This window comes from Syngnathus scovelli, chromosome 12 (genome assembly GCF_024217435.2).
Source record: "Syngnathus scovelli strain Florida chromosome 12, RoL_Ssco_1.2, whole genome shotgun sequence".
In the NCBI taxonomy this organism is placed as follows: domain Eukaryota; kingdom Metazoa; phylum Chordata; class Actinopteri; order Syngnathiformes; family Syngnathidae; genus Syngnathus; species Syngnathus scovelli.
The window spans coordinates 9,554,049-9,572,433 of record NC_090858.1 but is presented as its reverse complement, the minus strand read 5'-3'; the positions used below and the strand labels follow the sequence as shown (position 1 = coordinate 9,572,433).

General features: G+C 41.7%; 1 protein-coding gene across 2 annotated transcripts; it reads left to right on the top strand.

The window, feature by feature from the left end:
- Nucleotides 1-378: 378 nt before the first annotated feature.
- strn (striatin, calmodulin binding protein) lies at nucleotides 379-18,366 on the top strand. 2 transcript variants are annotated; one of them, XM_049736935.1, is made up of 17 exons: nucleotides 380-724; nucleotides 7,329-7,432; nucleotides 8,760-8,833; nucleotides 10,019-10,097; nucleotides 10,958-11,128; nucleotides 11,257-11,392; nucleotides 11,469-11,637; nucleotides 12,588-12,698; nucleotides 14,106-14,249; nucleotides 14,352-14,488; nucleotides 14,706-14,881; nucleotides 15,494-15,541; nucleotides 15,626-15,747; nucleotides 15,832-15,999; nucleotides 16,086-16,226; nucleotides 16,418-16,606; nucleotides 16,911-18,366. In XM_049736935.1, exons 1-17 carry the CDS (start codon nucleotides 512-514, stop codon nucleotides 17,078-17,080), a joined length of 2,352 nt encoding a protein of 783 aa, XP_049592892.1. In that variant the 5' UTR covers nucleotides 380-511; the 3' UTR covers nucleotides 17,081-18,366. The 2 variants fall into 2 exon arrangements, with proteins under 2 accessions (XP_049592893.1, XP_049592892.1); XM_049736936.1 differs by lacking the exon at nucleotides 12,588-12,698 and having other exon boundaries at nucleotides 379-724.
- The last annotated feature ends 19 nt before the right edge of the window (nucleotides 18,367-18,385 follow it).

Sequence of the window (18,385 nt, the reverse complement as noted above, 5' to 3'; positions counted from 1 at the left end):
AGTCACTAATGCCAGAGTATTCACATAGATGCATATCTTTAATTATTAATAATGACACAATTACAGGTAAGATGTGTAAATGTGCTATTTCAGGAGTGTATCAAACTGGTAGACCTTGCATTGATCAGCATACAAACGGGAGCTCTCGGTTTCAAGGTTAGTCCATGTATAGATTATTTAATAGCACAAATATAATTTAGATAAATAATCGTTCTTAGTTGAAATTGCAATGCTTGTATTTTGATCATTTTGATCAATTACTCATTATGCTCAAATGTTGATTGCGAGAGTAATGTCATCGATGAGAGTCTGCCCCCCCCCCACCCAGCTAGCGCGTAGGCGGGGCCTGCGTGATGACGTCATTCAATGACAGCTAGCTGTCAGAAAGTGAGTTCATTCCCCGGACTCGAGAAGACGGACGGTACGCCGTCGAAGGGTCGGTACCCGTTTGCTTATATTTAGCGACAAGAAACGGTGAGACAGAGGAAAGATCAGCCCACCGAGCCCTGCCATGGACGAACAGGCGGGCCCCGGCGTGTTCTTCAACAACAATAACAACTCGGTTTTACCCGGCGCTGGTAAAGGACCTCTGCCTGATGGCGACGCAGGGGAGGCGGCTCGGGCGCAGTACAGTATCCCGGGGATCTTACACTTCCTGCAGCACGAATGGGCCCGCTTCGAAGTGGAGAGGGCACAATGGGACGTGGAGCGTGCTGAATTACAGGTGAAATCTAGCATATTTTGCACACTCAGGACTATTTTTTTGTGACAATCTCGAGGCATAACATAATTCCATTCTCTTTGCGCTTCTTGAAATGATTGTCCTCGTTACCAGGCTAGCTTGTTAGCTTTCGCTTAGTAGCTAAATGCTCTAAGCCCCCCACCCCCAACCCCCCCATCCTGTTCTGACCGACAGAACGACGGCTGTTTTCGACCTAGTTACTGAATCCACATTGAACTTGCTGTGTGTTAGATGACTGCTTTTATTTATGTGTGTGTGGGCTTAAATAAAGATGTATTGATTTCCTGTAGCTAAGTGATACTGTTGTTAGCAAGCCATGGCTAACCTAACTGGGCGCCGTACGTCTGCGTTGTTTTTATATGTTAACGAAATGTCGAGAAGATCCTTCAATAAATACAGGTTTCTATGGTGCATTGGTTATGATGACAAAGTACATATTTAGATGTCGGTCATTTGTTCTTTTAATAGCTTGCTTCTACAAAACACCACATACCAGACTCCGGAGTCACAATATATAGGATCGGATAGCTACCTCTGCCACTCCCCGGATCAAGGGGATAAGATAAGATAAACGTTTTAGGATAAATTTCACCGACTATAGATTGCACTTGTTATATCAATTCCACTTTAACTCACTTTAAATATAGCCCATAAAATGAATTCTGAGACCTGGCTAAAAATATGGTTGTCCATGGCGGGGCCCCCACAACCACATAGCCGATTTTATATGTCTTCTGACATATTTCTACACGATGATCGGTGAAACATGATGTTTAGGTTGCTTGCCAGTTTGAAAGCAAACCACGTAATTGACTTCCTGCAGTAGATTGGCCAATATAGCAGGTTCCATTTCATGATTGAATTTCAGCTTCATGCTGAAAGTTTTATCCTAGATGTTTATTTCTATTGACACTTCATGTAAAGGGGTTGCACAAAAGCAGTGCTTTGTAGTCTTGTGGGAGAACTTTCCTCAAATTATGTTGCTCTCTGTGTGGCCACTGGTGTTTTTAACTTCCTGCTTGTTTGCAGCAACAAATCTTGCAAAGCACAGTGAGGTTACCGGATGGCTTGTAGGGTAGTTTGCTTGTGGCGGCAAACTGACACACAATCAATTTAGAATGTTGATGTCTTTAATGACTGGTTGATATTCTGGGCATCATCTTAAACTCTGGTTTGTGCAGTGCTGCACACTTAGCACTCCAGCGTTTCAGAGTTCAGTTTTTAGTTAGAATAAAAATATATAATATTTGGGGGCACAACCCTCGCTCGTAATTGCTGCATCATTATTTTTTCTTTGTTTTTCAGGGGATTTTTCCCTTTAGTATCTTCCTCAGGAGGTGAAATGCATGCGCTGTTGGGTTAAGGTCTGGTGATTGACTTGGCCAGTCTAAAATCTTCTACTTATTCTTCATGTATGCTTAACAGCAAATGCACTTTTCAGTGAAACCCAAAGCCGAAACCAATCACTATTTAATATATTTAAATATCCTTTCTAAATGCAACACCCGACCGAGCAAATAGAAACACTCATTGATCACATGTTCCAATAATTTTGCTTGGGTTCAAACAAAAGTTGCTCTGTCCTGAGTTGTCCAAGACATCTAGATGTAAATAGCTGAACTTTTTGTCTTGTACATTTATTTTATCTGAACCCCAAATGTCATCAGTTCAATATAGATACAAAGGAAGTGACCTTGCCGTTCCAATACTTTTAGAAGGCACTTTATATCCACTCACTCTTGTGTACACTTAAGAGTGGACGGGGTTCATATGATTTATTCTCAAAACCCAAATTACAAATTTGCGTATTAAAGTACATTATTTACTGCCTAACAAAAATGTATGTACAACAATTAAGAAATGTATTATAATTTCTGTCATTATTTGCTTTTAATATATAACTGAGGCTATTTGACACCACAACATGTCTTGTTTTTCTTTGTTTGGGCTGAAGGCAAGCCCCACAGCTTGCAAGAATGCTGCCCAGCAAGCCTGATAGGTCCCGGAAAGATGAAGAGCCACTCCTCTTTAGCCGGGCCGCCCCGAAGCTGACTGTACACTACTGTACATGTCAGCTTCTCAAATTGCAGAGTTGAAAGCAGAGGCTCCTGTCTATTAAGATTAGACTCAAGTCATGTGCTCATAATTAATCACTAAATTGATTTGATAGGTTCAATTGTTTTGTTTGTGGAAGTTTGCATCTCATTTTATTCTCTGGTAGGTTATTTGAAAGTCAAAGATTTATAAAGATACTATAAATGCAGATAGAAAGTGCAGTATATCATGTCTCTATATTTTTTATTTTTGCTTGTTTGTGAGTTGCTTCATCAATGTCAACGTGTAAGAGATGCTGAGCTCCACGTTCAGTCTACGCGTGCGTGTGTGTAAAAGGATTTAATCAGCACAAACTTCTTTTTAAATTGTCTAAGATGCAATTCAATGTTCATAGTTTACCTTAGACAGGTGAAGATGTTTGAAAACATCGCGTCCATATCACACAGCAGTTGGAGCCACGTGGAATGATGAGCACCTTTCTGTAAACTGTGTCTTGGGTACGTTGTTGTGACTGCAAAGCCTCACTAAACATTGCTAGCCAAAGTAAACAAGTGAGGCTGGTTGATTTTGTGTTTACGTGGGGATGAGAAAATGATGCAGCTGTTGAAAGGAAGCTCTGCTTTTGTTTATTGGCTTTTGAGGCCGATCTTGAGGAAATAAGAATATTGTTTGTTACCTCCGTATTAAAAAGAATATACATTTTTGAGGTGTGCGTCATGAAATAGGCAGGCCCAGTTATGATGTAAAAATGTTCATTGCTGACTTTTAAGTCCAGTGAAGATGGAAGGAAGCAATAATTTAGCCACATCAGTCATTCTTGTTTTGATAAAATGGGATACACGATTTTTGTCAAGATTGTCACATTATTTAAATCACATTTCTGAGGTCATTGACATCCTCTTTGGATCTATGGGCAGAAAATAAACTCCTGTACGTGATGACCCTCAACAGCCTTCTAGTTATGGGGAAATCCCTGCTCCATGGTGTATATCTCTTTGCCTGAACAATCTGTCAGCTTCCAAAATTTGACACCCTGAGAAGGTTGAAGGTGACTCACGGTGTGAGATGGCTCCTAGTGTGTGAAGTGTGAAACATGAACCCTATTTGAAATGCCAATCTTATTCCCAAAAAGGAAAACAACTCGGTGTGTTTATGGTCGGAGATTGTCAGTAACAACTGCAGGTAGCAGCAGATAAGATTAGTATGAGTGAGCCACGATTAAAACGCTTATTAGAATGCTATTAAGTTGACTTACTGTTAAGACATAAAGCTGGCCAGTTTGGCTCGACAGCGCAGGAAAAACAAGCACTGTGCCAAGCTCAAACACAGGCTTGCACTTAACTGTGGCATTCAAAAATGGTTTGTCACCGTCGTTCCTTGGTCAACTCAATATTTTGGTTCACTACACAGGCTATTGTTATTTTTACTTTCCAGTATTTGCATCAGCTTGGGAAAGTGCAAACAAGCAAAATTTCAAGAGTTGTGATTATCCGAAGTCAGACTACTTATGTTCTTTCTTACGTAAGCAGGCCACAAACTCATAGCTTTAAGGCTTCATTAGAGTTTCCACATAGCGGTTGTTGCAATGTCAAATAGCCACTGTGGACAAATAACAATGAATCCTATAAAATATCATTTTTAAAGCCAGTTTCTTTGAGCTTAACTATACACACTGGGCGTAGTTTCTCTGATGAAAAGTAAGAATTTATTTCCTTGCCACAGTGAGTCCCGAGTCTCCTCGTGCTCCAAAATGATTTGTCAACCTCTACGGTGGCGGCTGCATGAGAATAAAATGTATGCCAAACAGTCTCATGAAGTGTAGTGAAGCTGTTAGACATGCTGAAAGGTAATCTAAATAGTGATGGGCTTCTCTGTTCGGGCATCGCCCCATGATTTGTTATGATCATTTTTAAGTACCTACTTTTATTATGTATAGTAGTAGTGTTGAGCACTTTTGACAAACATGCAAATTATTTTTCTTGCTCTCGATCAGTTCCATTCGACAAGGCCCTGTTTGTATAACCAAGTACAGCACACAGCCTCCAGCTGTGCAATTGCATTCCAATGTTATTATCAAATATAGATATTCTTTTGCTCTGGATCTGAATTGTGATGGAGATAGTATTTTCTTAATCCCCATTCTGACGACACATGACTGTGAATCTCACGCAGAGCAACAGTATTAGAATGTTGTTGTTTTTTCTAAAGAGAATGTAGCTGTGTTGTTCTGAAGCCTAAATTTCCCCAAATGACATTAATATTGCTTTTATTCATATCAGAAATGTTAACTTTGTTGATGATGTTTTGTTTTGATTTATTCCCAAAGAAATTCCTGGTCGATCCCAGCTGGAATGAGTGTGTTTACTACTGATGGATGCCTCGCACCTGTTTTGCTTCTGAAGTTCTGCAACTTTTTCCACTCTTGTTGTTGTCAGTGTGATGGAATGTGTGGAATGTACTTGGCGAATTATCAGGTCAACCATCATGTTGATCGTGGTGTTGTGGTGTGCTGCTGTGAATTAACTGCACTCAACCAAAGAAAGCCTGTTTGCATTGAAAATATGGGATTTACACCAGCCCCTGTTCCTCCTCTGGTCACAAAGGGTCACCATGTGTGGAAGCCCCGTGGCTATATGAGGAGGCTTGTGAAATCCTGTAAAATGGAGTCAGATTGCAATTCACTGTGTTGACTGTGTCGAGCTTGATCAGTGGATTCTTTGTCAGTATACCTTATTGTTAGTCTCACTTATGTCTAGAACTAAGAAAAAAATAAATAAATAAAAATAATATTAATAAAAAGTATATATTGGCTATTGGTGTCAAAATCAACAGCGAACTGAATGTCACATTAATGTATTTTAATAACTAAGTAATCATTTAGGACCATTGTTTGATTTAAAATGGTCCAGCTCCTCTGAATTCAGCCTCGACAGTAATGATTCTCTGATTTAATGTAGTTCTCATAAAAGCAAATTGATTATCTTTTATGTTTAATCAAATAGTCATTTCCATATTTACTTTGGAAGGCAGTGACCAAACCAGTAACTGAATTACTTTCAAAAAGGATCATGAGTACAACATCAATCCCTCTCTCATGTGAGATTAATTGTGAGGCACCCTTATACAAAATACCAGTTTATTTTATTAATCTCTGGAATAATACATAGACTCTAAAAATATTTGATTGTGACAGCCTTAATAATGACCCATTTGCCGGATTAAGATTGACATGCAAAAGTGGAGACTCCTGTTCCTGTTTTGTCCTAGCAGGATTATCTGTGTTCTATCTTGTGTTCATCTGTAGCCATTAGCCTATCACCATGCCTTCCTTTGACCCCCCCAAACACTCTAGATGCCCCATCCTCATGTCCCTCGCTCGGGCACACTGAGGAGCTCTTATCCCGCAGCCCAATAATGCAGTCATTGTGAGGCCAGGATTAAATGCTTCCTGTGTCTCTTAACAGCCTTCGTTGACTCATTACATTCCTCCTAAGGTTAATGTTTGATCAGGGTGTAGATGGCAAGCCAGGGATTCACAGAGCTTCACTCTTCTCACTCTCTAGCACCACAGAACACCAGCCAGGAGTCTTCGTACAAGTGCTTTAATGGAGATAAGGAGGCGAACGTTTCTAGAATTTCTTTGTAATCACATTCAGGCTGACACGAAGTGACAATTGGTGACATGGTTGTTGTTTGTGTAGGATGCATTTGAATGCATCTATCCAGCTCATTGTGAAGGAACTGCAGACAGAGTGGTCGATTTTGTATGTTGCTTCTGAAGATCAGTTGTTGATATTTAGGAATGGAAAGTCTAAATTTAGCATTATTTTAGGAAAGATAACTGCCACAGTGCAGTCGTTGGTATGTATGCATAGAGCTGTGGATGTTTAGAATGCTGCTTCCAATGTGAGGCCGACTGAAGTGCAGTCATGACTCATTGTTGCGGGCTACAGTAGCTCCACTTGCTATTCGTGTGAACTCGTCATCCAGCCCACTCAAACTCACACCGCCCTCTGCATATAGATTCCAATGCAGAAATTCTATTTCGTTTCCTCTAGGAAGAAAATCGACAATTTCACATTCTGATTTTGCTTCACAATTTTTTCCCGTCAATTTTTTTTTTTTCAAAAATGCTTCATGAGCATGGCACCTATGTTTTGAGCATAAAGCTGCACCTAAACTTAAGTCCACTTTGTGAGTGTGTGAAAGGATGCAGACTAAACTCTGTCAGCAACCCTGCCTCTTTAAAAGAGACTCTTAATGTAGAGTGAAAATATTTTGAGGGAGCGTTGTGTAGGAGTGCGAGTAGGTAAGGCGTATTATTTCCCATCCTGCCACACATATTGATTTGACATTGTACTATTTTAGTCTCAACAAAAGCAGCTGCTCTCAGATGTGCTGTCTTTATTCCAAGAAAGAACATTTTATGACAATGATGCGTCATAAAAAGTCATAAAAAGTCTCTTTTTATAGACATATTGCAAATTTGCCTCCCACTCCTTTAAAACGTCACCTGTCTTTGTATTTTCAGGCACAGATCGCCTTCCTACAAGGAGAACGGAAAGGCCAGGAAAATCTCAAGAAAGACCTTGTGAGGAGGATCAAAATGTTGGAATATGCGCTGAAGCAAGAGAGGTGAGTGCCATCACTATTGCGACTTTATTTTGCTAAGAAAATACCTTTGTGTGCATTTTAAGAGCCCATGCAGTCAAAAGTCAGTCACATTAAACATATACAAGCACAATGTCAGCAGAATCAGCTGTGGTGTGAGATTCTCCTGGGTTTAGCTGTCTGGTGTCTTGGAGAACATGTTGGCCAAAAGGTCCACGTTGGAATTTTAACATGCTAAAAAAATGAGGGCAAGAATGGAGAATTCCTTTTCCAGCCGAAATGAGGTCAGCGCCATAGCTGTATCTTGTTGGAAAGATTTTGTTTTCGTTTCGTTTGTGCACCAGCTTGTCATACTCTCACTCCTCCTCCTCATTTATCCTCATTTATTTAGCCAACTTTTTCAGTGTTCGGAACACATACTACTTTTGGAACTGTATGAGTTAGAGGCCATTTTTTTTGATGAGCGCACCCCCCTTTTTTTTTTTTTTTGAGCCAAACTACTGCGATCTCAGAGCACAGGGGGTCAAAGACAGTTTGTTTAAAACAAACCCTTATATTATATTTACTTATTTCTGCCTAGACAGGAGATAATTAGATAGTCTCTCAGTTTTGACCAGGCCACATTTGTGATCTTATTAGCAAGTGCTCTTGACCACCTCAAGTTGTTGACTCGAGCTGTTGGGTGTGTGAATCGTACCGTCGTGAGTGTCAACAGTTTACAAAGAACTGAGAGAGTGACTCTGATTTCCTCTCAAGTGTCACTTACCCTTTGCCTTCCTTTCCAGTTTGAGGAATTCCACTGGCCAATCTTTCACGCGTGGGATTGTCCTGTAGCTCTTTTTAATGCGTATTCATCTACTTTTCCCTTGCGAGAGAGCGCACGACTGCCTCAGGAGCGACGCTTGTAACCCAGAATTACTACCACTTCCCACTGGTTGCTAAGCAACCACTCACATCACCACGAACATCTTAAAAGTAGTGTGAGATTTTCATGAGGGGAGCTTCTTCTGGATGGGGGCTGGAGTCACGAGCTGCAGCCGTGTGAATTGAAAGGTGTTAGTGTACGCTTTGTACTGAGCTGATACATTTGGATCTGCTTGTAATGAGAAGGTTTTTATTCTGTCATTATCACTTTGTCGATGAAGCATGTTATAATACTAGTAAATTGATTAGTTAAAGAGTTGCACCTATGTGACAACTAGTAGTATTGCCTTTCATACAATAATTAAAATGTTGTTATTTGATGGTCTGAAAATTCACGTGAAGATGTAAAATACACTGACTTTATGCAATTTTGTCTTGTCAACCATGTTTATTCACCTGTACACGCTTGTATTTGTTTGACTTCCAGAGCAAAGTACCATAAGTTAAAATATGGGACAGAGTTAAATCAAGGTGACGTGAAACCTCCAAGCTACGATTCCGGTAAGTTTGCAGTCACCTCCACCTGCTCGTCTGAATTACTGTTATTGTTGTGCTCACATACTTTGCGTGACATCACCGTTTTGCGCGTCAAAGCCTCATTCATGTCAGATCTTGTTTGCCTCCATAGTTTCCCTATGTTCTGTGTTGACTAATGAACTGGTTTATTCCATTGTGAAAATCGGGCTCTGTGGAAACAATGTCTAAACTACTCTTCCAATATTTTGAATTTCTTGCAGCGATGTAACAGTAAAGCAGTGTAAAAAATAACACAGACTACTACTGTTTAAACTCTACACCCTTTATTTTATTTTGAACCTCAATAAATGAAACTTCATTAACTAACACATATCAAAACTTACAATATTGTGAGGCAGACAGCCTAACCTTTATTTGACTGGTACCCACCTGCGACTTATTTCTACAAAGTAGCTGAAAGGTCAGCACTCTTTCACATCCGCATGCTAATTAAAATGTGGTAGCCCTTGAAGGTTTGTTTCCACAGTGTAAACAGCAAAAATAACTTTGTAGCATTCTATTAGCGTTGTATTAGTGGGTGTTTTGAATGGTTTCTAATGTTTAAAGTATTTTTCCATCAAATCATATTTGGACGATTCCTCTCCGATTTCCTCATCTATTTTTACGAGGACTGTTCAAAGCTCCCAAGCCCTTGAAGTGTTGATGCAAGGCAGGAGGTGAGGGAAGACTTGTTAGGTGGTGAGGGTGGGTGGCGAGGCCTGAAAAGAGTGGGAAGTGTTGCTCATACGGTGACACGGCTGCCAATCGCTCACCTTCCTGACATGTGACCCACTTGGTCAGCAACTAGCAATATTTGACGCCACAACTCCGGCCACTGTGACACACTTGTGTCAGCACCATCCAAGCGTTTATTAACATGCGTCTGGCCCATGCTAGAGTCCCAAGTGACTCACAAGTGGAGCGTAAACGTAGATGAATATGACTCTGAGCTTCAGCGACATAGTGAATGTGAGCGGTTCGGGATGCAGCCTTGATCAAGCATCTATATTAAGAAGTATATATACGAATAATAATTATTATTCAAAATAACTACAATTGCAAATAAATCAGTGTTTCAATTTTATACCAGTTGTATTTATGAGTTGATCGACAAATTTCATTGACACACGTAAGTAACCGAAAGCTGAATGTGTGTCTCTTCTCTTTCAGACGATACGAATGAGAACGACACTTCTGGATCGCTGAACAATCAGCTGTCCTGGAAACAAGGCCGGCAGCTCCTCAGGCAGTAAGAACACATATCTTTAGATTTTCCTCGTAAACATTTCTTTATTTAGCTACAAAACACACATGATGTGTGACTTGAATTGCCCGGCTGTTCGGAATGCTCCCTGGTGCATATCGTATGGCTGACTTCATGCAAATTACAGTTGGCGCATGATGGCGCACGACTTTGTCAGCAGTGTTGAGGCCCCAAAAGTGTGGACGTGAGCTCCCTCACATGGGCAGCATCAGTCATTGCCTGCTCTTTCTTTTTAATAACCTGATTTAAGTGCATGTTATTGTGAACTTAAAAAAAAGTTTATCTCATCAAATCTTTCTATATGACAAAAATTACATTGTAAGGTCAGAACCTGTCACATGAAATGACGATGCATTGCAATGTGGCCCAGATTAAAATTGAACACGGAAAATTCAATTCAACGCAGTTATTACTTTTTGTGGCCAAATCAATGTTTATGAAATTTCACCTCATTATACCTTGTATCATTTTGTAAGTGATACTCTTTGGTTCATGCCTATTATGTGGCCTCTTAGCTAAGGAAAATGTGATCAATTCAGCACACTGCAGCCTCTCATATCATCTGCTTTACATCCTGGCAGCGCAGATTTCTTGATGAACAAAGTGCTAATTTCGTCTGAGTCTTCTTGCCTAAAATGCTTTTAATCCAATTTGTGCTCACTGATGAGGCAAGAGTAGCAAGAATCTCTTTCTGCATCTTTGATCACATTTATATCCCTGCAGTATCTGGTCAACATCTCTATTCCCCCAAGACATGTTTTTTTTTTTTATTTAACACTATCAATTCAAGTCACCCTTGTTCAAGTTTTCCTACTACTCAAAACAACCCATTTGTCATTTTCTAGGTACCTGCAGGAGGTGGGTTACACCGACACCATCTTAGATGTGAAGTCGCAACGTGTCCGAGCGCTGCTAGGACTAGCCGGCGATGGAAGCGCAAAGACGGTTGAACGTATGAGTACGGAGCCTTTAGTGAATGGGACAGACACGTCAACAAAGGGCATGGGGACTAGAGGGTAAGTAACAACCTCAGTTAAATGAATAGCAAGCTCCTAGATACGGATGACTTGCTTGTAAATCACATTGTAAAGCAGTCCAACTCTTATTGCAGCCGTGAGTTTATGGATGTATTCATACTCAACAGGAAAGCTGAGCTCTCAGACACAAGCGCCGTGCTGGAGGCCTTCAAGTTCATCGAGAATGCGGCAGCTGAGTTCAGTGATGACGATGACGAAGAGGAAAGTGAGGGGAAGGACAGGACTAACGTGGAGTCCAGAACGGTAAAATAAAAGCCTACCATCACTTTCTAAATGGTTTTATATCTTGACGATTCATGTTCCTGCATGCTCCCTCCAGATTATTAGGAAGAAGCCGTCATCATCATCATCAACGCCGCCAGCCAGTATGGACATTAGTGAGGACCCCGACACAGAAGATGCCCTCAAGGGCTTTGATTTCTTATCAAGTCCTGATGAGATGGACATCTCACCAGAGTGCAGAGGCACAGGGGATGGCACTGACTGGGGTGAGTCTGCTGAAACTGGTAGCTTTTTGAACAAAACGAAAACACATCAGCATGCAGGTTTTAGAAAACAGGAAGAAAACATGAAGCTTTCTAATTTGACTGTAAATGTGATTTATTGTTTTTCCTAACACTTTTCATTCATTTGTCTTGTGTACATAAATCACAACCTATGGAGTTAATATCATATTGTCCGATGTCATCCACTCTGTGTTCCTGACGCTAGCCTGTGACTAGAATTTCTCACATCTTGTGTGTTTAATCAGTCTAATGTTTGTCTTCCATCGGTCCTCAGATTAAAGCCAGAAAAAAACGGGCTCAATAATATACTGAGCTGTTTCTTTGTAACAGGGTCCTGGGTTGTGCCAGTGTTTGGGATTTTGCGGCGTTTCAGCATGCTTGCAACCAAAACTGTCTTAAAAGAACAGCTATAGGACATCTAAATTTCACACATGTATGGAAACACTGAACAGTCTGCAATTTTGACATCATTTCTGGGCTGCACAGTATCATAATTGCCTGTGGAAATGCAGAGTTAATCCTAACCAAATGCAAATTTTTAGTTTGAAGTGTGTCTGCTTGTAGCGCCTTATCAATCCTACACGCTGGCATCCAATTAATAGTAATAAGAAAATATCCTTTTGTTCATTGTTTCGCTGGGATCCAATTAATAATTGAAAAAATATCCTTTTGTGACAAATGTCTTTATGATAGGAAACTTTAAATATTCAAATTAGAACATGCAAAGAATACTGAACAGTCTCTCTGAAATGCGTGAAGTCTTTCAAAGAAAAGACGTTCATGCTGTCTACTGTGAACCCTTGAGAAACCTTCACATTAGGAGCACATGGAGAGACGGCTCTGTAGCTCTCCCACCCTGCCAGGCCTTTTAAGGCTCACCACTTGGCAGTTCCTCAGAAGCCTCTCCGTTTGGTTTTGTCCCCCCTGTGTAGACAAGAACGAGCACGGTCCCATTTCTGAGGCCTGGGACGTGGACCCGGGCTTGATAACCAAACTCAAGGAGCAGTACAGAAAGGAGCGCAAGGGGAAAAAAGGGGTGAAGAGTAAGTCCTGCCAGGCGTCGCTGCCTCCCTTCGTCTCTCTTTGTAGAGTCTCACTTCCTTGAGTTCATTCGAAAAGCTCCAGTCAAATGCCCTTTACTTGGCTTTGCTCTGACCTATTCTTGTCTGTCATTTCATCTTGAATGCTTTCTGTTCTTTGTGCCGTATACTCCATATTTGTCCCTTTTCCTTTTACTGGCTTGCTGCATGCTGTACCGCCCGCTCTAATGTCACAGATATCACAGAGCTATATGAAAGGTGGTCCATTTTAGGATCAAGTCATTTCCCCAGCCTGTTTGTGTCAGCGCTGCTTTCCGCAGTGATCATAATGTCATTATCGCTATTGCCGCCATCTTGGTCTGTCAGCCTTGATGCTTTTGTAATAGTTGCAGCACTTCACAATTGTCTCAAACGGCTCTTAGAGAAACGCACTTAAGTCGTCATAGTCTACTTCACTCGGCAGTTTTTTTTTCTCGCCTTGATTGAATAAGGAAATTAAGGCCATTCTCGTTCTACTTCATTTCATTCGATGCTGCTTTTATTACTTGTCTGCTTTCAGTACAGATTAGTTTTACTCTTCACTCTGTGGCCAAGGTCAAAGTAAGTAGATGTAGTTTTAGGTCGGGCTTCAGAGTGTTGCTTTGTGTGGTACAATGACAAGGTGTATTGTGCATTTTTTCAGAATTATCCGATATTTTGATCACATGGTTTTGACACAAAATTATATCACATTAGACATAGCTTATTTCATACCCGTTTTGAAGGGGCAGCCCTGTCCTCCGCAAGTGAATGCTTTTTCGCCTGCCCTATATGCTGATGGGCCAATGGCTGGTATGGATTCCATTACCATGATGATCATGGTGAGGCTAGTGGGCTGAAATAGGCCAGCTGCTTCTACTTGTGGAAGTGGAGCCCTGAGTGTGTCTGTTTGTGGACAGCAAGCATAAAGACAATAGATAAATAAATAAATTTGTCACTATGTAAATTAGCTCCACTGCTCCACGAAAAAGTCGTCTGATGGAAATTGAGAAAAGTACACCCAAGACTCATTTTCAGAGATTGGCAGATAAAAAGATATTTACTCGTCGTTTAATTACAACACTTGATGTTTGGGCAGATACTCCTGAGGCCCAATATACTTAATACACAAGAAATTTAAAAGTAAATTGTTTTCTAGTATGTGCCCATGGATTAAAATGTAAGTCAATATTGCTTTTGACCCCCATCCACACAAGTCTGCATTTAATGTCAAAAGAACATCAACCACCTTTTTTTCCCATCTGTGCTGCTGACCTCCATTCTATCCCATGTATCTTTTCTGCATCCCTTATTTTGACTGCTTTTCGATGCTACGTTTCCATTCTTTTCATGTTTTGTCTCTTAATCTTTTTGATGGGATGCTTTTAACAGGACCCAACCGGGCCAATCTCCAGGACATGCTGGCTAATCTGAGAGATGCTGAGGATGTGTCCCACATGCAGCCTCCATCCGCCACCCAATCCCGATCCAACGTTGTACGCTTCAACGAGGTCGACGGCAGCCGAACAGATGAAGGTCAGTGAGTCTTTTACGTAGTTTCTACCTGCCAAATATGCCTTAGCCTGCCTGTAATTGTCTACATCGTTGTGACGACTCGAGCTCTGTGTTTATTTCTAGTGGAAGCGCTGACCTTCCCGCCCACCTCAGGGAAGTCGTTCATTATGGGTTCCGATGAGGCCATGGAGAGTGAGTTGGGCCTGGGCGAGCTGGCCGGGCTCACTGTTGCCAATGAGGCCGACAGCCTGGCGTACGATGTGAGTAGGAGGGAGCCAAAAATCCCACAAGGCCATCATTCTGGCCACAACTATTTCTGAGCATTTGATGATTGGAGCTTAGAGTGTATCTGGCCATGTTTCTCTAACATAGAATTCATATATATAGCCAATATTCAGATACATCATAAGCTTCTACTTTTCCTTTAGTTTTGATAGTGCATCTATAAGCGTTCCTGACTAGAGACTCTTTCCTCAGATTGGCAACAATAAAGATGTAATGAGAAAAACCTGGAATCCTAAATTTACCCTGCGGAGCCATTTTGACGCGATTCGAGCGCTGACTTTCCATCCTGTTGAGCCTGTCCTTGTCACTGCCTCAGAGGATCACACCCTCAAGATGTGGAATCTTCAAAAGACAACTCCAGCCAAAAAGTAGGAGAACACGACACATTGGAGAAAGACACTCTTGTATCTGTGAAGACGCTTGCTTTCCATTGGGTTGACATCTGCCGGGAATTGTTCTCACTCATCAAAGTGATTTCGCAGCACAGCTCTGCCACACTCCCACGCGCTGTCTACTGGGAGTCATTCAGAGTAAACACTTCTGGATCAGTACAACTTGTTAAGCTACACTTTTATAATGTCAAGAGATGCCGGCCCTATCATCAACTTTCAGGAACATTCTGGATATTTTGTTTGGAACATTTTGTTTTTGACATGTACCACCAGAAAGACAGGTTGTAAGGTTGTTTAAAAAAAAAAAAAAAGTATAAATGATATGTAACATTGAGAATGTTATTTGTACATCACAAAATTGAAAATCAAAAGGCAGTACTCTCGCAAACAAATACTGCAACATTACAGATTTCCCAATATACTTTGTCTTAGAGCCCTTCCTCTTGGCTGACGTATCTGATAGGATATTGATTCATTTCCCATCTCTTCTCTGTTAAATGCTGCCAAACTGGAACTTGGCATCTCTGAATGTCCTACAAGTGAATGTCACAGTTGTAGCGTGTGGTGATCAATGTTTTTTGTCCACAGGAGTACATCTTTAGATGTGGAGCCAATCTACACCTTCAGGGCCCACAGGTACAAATAGTGCTGTTAAACAAAATCATGTTTTTAGTCTTGCCTGACAAACACTTTAACGTCTGATCATACTGGAACTCACAGGGGGGCTGTGTTGAGTGTGGTCATGAGCAGCTCCGGGGAGCAGTGCTTTAGCGGCGGGGTGGACGGCACCATCCAATGCTGGAACATGCCCAACCCCAACATCGACCCCTACGATTCCTACGGTAACGCGGGGATGAAATTTTTTATAAAATAAATTAATACGACAATGGAATTTAGTGATTGATAGACTTTGTGGTGTGTGATAGACTCATCAGTGCTGCGTGGGGAGCTTTGTGGACACACAGACTCCATTTGGGGCTTAGTGTACAGCAACGCACACCAGCGCCTCCTTTCCTGCTCGGCTGATGGGACTGTGAGACTGTGGGATGCCAACAATATTTCCCCCGCTCTCACAGTGTTCAACGAAAATAAGAGTAATCATTCAAAATCCCGTAATTGTGAGTTATCCACAGTGACTGACTGCTTTTGTGTAACCCATGGCTGCTTATGTTTGTGTCAGAGATGGGAGTGCCCTCCTCAGTGGACCTGGTGTGTAGTGAACCAGCTCACTTGGTCACATCCTTTACCAGCGGGGAGATTGGCCTCTTCAACATGGAGACGAGTCAACTTGTCCTCAGCTTGGAGTCCAATTTGGAGCAAGGTCTGTTTGGAAATGCGGGTTAATGCGCTTTATTTACATCAATTGTTTTTATTGTAATGATATTAATTCTAAAAAATATTTTATAGTCTCAAACAATTAAAGAATGCTTAATAGGAAACATTGTGTTTGTTTACACACGCATATTTCTAGTTCTACCTGATTGCATCATTGTGTTGTTCACTCTCATTCAGGTCCTCCCATTCACATCAACAAGATCCTCAGCCACCCCACGCTCCCCATTACCATCACAGCACAGGAGGACAGACACATCAAATTCTACGACAACAACACTGGCAAACTGATACACTCTATGGTGGCACACCTGGATGCCGTCACCAGCTTAGCTGTGGACCCCAACGGATTGTATCTCATGTCGGGCAGTAAGTGTCTAAATTAGCGCTGAACAGGAAAAATCACATTCAGATTATATTTCACTTAACGTCCAGGGATGACATTTTGAACACTGCTCAATCAGGAGACAGTGCAGATGCACACCATCACAACTACAATAAGTTTTGTGCAATAAAATGCTTGTATTTGTTTGCTTAAAAATCCCGAGTATAGCAATTGGTGCAAACAATGACCCACAGGTGTTCTATGTATTGAGTGGTAGTTCACATATTTGAATGAACACGTGCAGTTTCTCTGATCTGCTTCTCTTGCTTCTGACAACTATTTATCCAGGTCACGACTGCTCCATTCGCTTGTGGAACCTGGAGAGCAAAACCTGCATCCAGGAATTCACGGCTCACCGAAAGAAGTTCGAGGAATCCATTCATGATGTGGCTTTTCATCCCTCCAAATGCTACATCGCGAGCGCCGGGTCAGACGCTCTGGCTAAGGTGTTCGTATGACGCAGTGTGACATCTCTCCCCATAGCCCCCTCCCCCGAATCCGCCTCCACTGATCAGGGACCAATTGAGGCACCGGAAGGGAATTGACCTTCAGGCACGGGTCCAAAGTCACCCTCTACCGCCCGCCCATTGGTTTCCCATCGGACCGGCAGACACTGTTGCTGCTAACCGGCCAGGGATCTCCACATGAAGGTCAGGCTGGGAGAACTGTCCTCCTGCCCTCCCCCTCATCTAGCATCCAGGCAGGCCTGGGTGTGACCGCTTGCAGCAACTCAGACTTCACCTCCACAGCCAGGAGGCTCAGGACAAGTGTGAAAATAAGTGAGGAGTCAAGAAACACGGTTCCGAGCCGCTTTTCAGCCCCGCCCGCACCCCTCAGGCCCTCTGCTCCCCATCAACGGACCAGACCCGCTACAAGATCAGGTTTTGTGTTGTCGGTCAAGATTCACTTCTCCTTCGCTTTTCGGACTGACTCTGCTTGCTGGCCTGCCTTGATTTTCCTTTTTAAAACACTTGTTGACAAATGTGCCTTTGCTTTAAAAGGCCTTGGAAATGTTATTTTAACAAGCTTGTTTTGGGGGAGTGGGGAGGGAGGGACCGACTGAGAAATGGATCTGGTTGACAGTGTTGCTCATTTGGGTGTAAAATGACAAATGCTTATAATAAACAAACTATATATTCAGTCTTAAAATTAACTGTGTAGTGTGAATTGAGTGCTCCTTTTTGATAAATGTATTTGGGGAATCAGTTTTGTGCTTTTCCAGGCAAAGCTGGTAGTGTGACGCAGAGCAGATGCATTATATGGTCTGTTTGTTAGATTATTGTACACTTGATAAGTAAGATTAGCGTACAAATATGTGTCTAAAGTAAACCATTTTGGTTATACTATTACAATTCAAAGTTGGTTATTGGTGTTCATTTTAGAAATAACTAATTGATTTTGGCCAGTTTACTCTTGTTCCAATTAAATGGCTTGTACTGTTTGTAGTTCCCTCTCCCCACCGGACATGCTTGATTACAACGTGATGTGTCATGTCCACGTATTGACAGTAGTCCAGTGTTTAGCAGGAACTTAGTGCAGTACTTTTGACATAACACGTTCACCATCTAACACAGAATGAGCTGACGTTTCCTGCAACTTCTAATCCTACTGTAAACTGCGAAGAGACGTTCCGAGGGTTTGAATCAAATGACGGGAGAGTGCAGTGTCCAACGAGCCATTTTCTCATTCACTGGTTTGTAAATCAAAGCAATGTTCAAAAATAAAACCTGCTGTAAACTATTAACTTGGCTCTGATATCACTC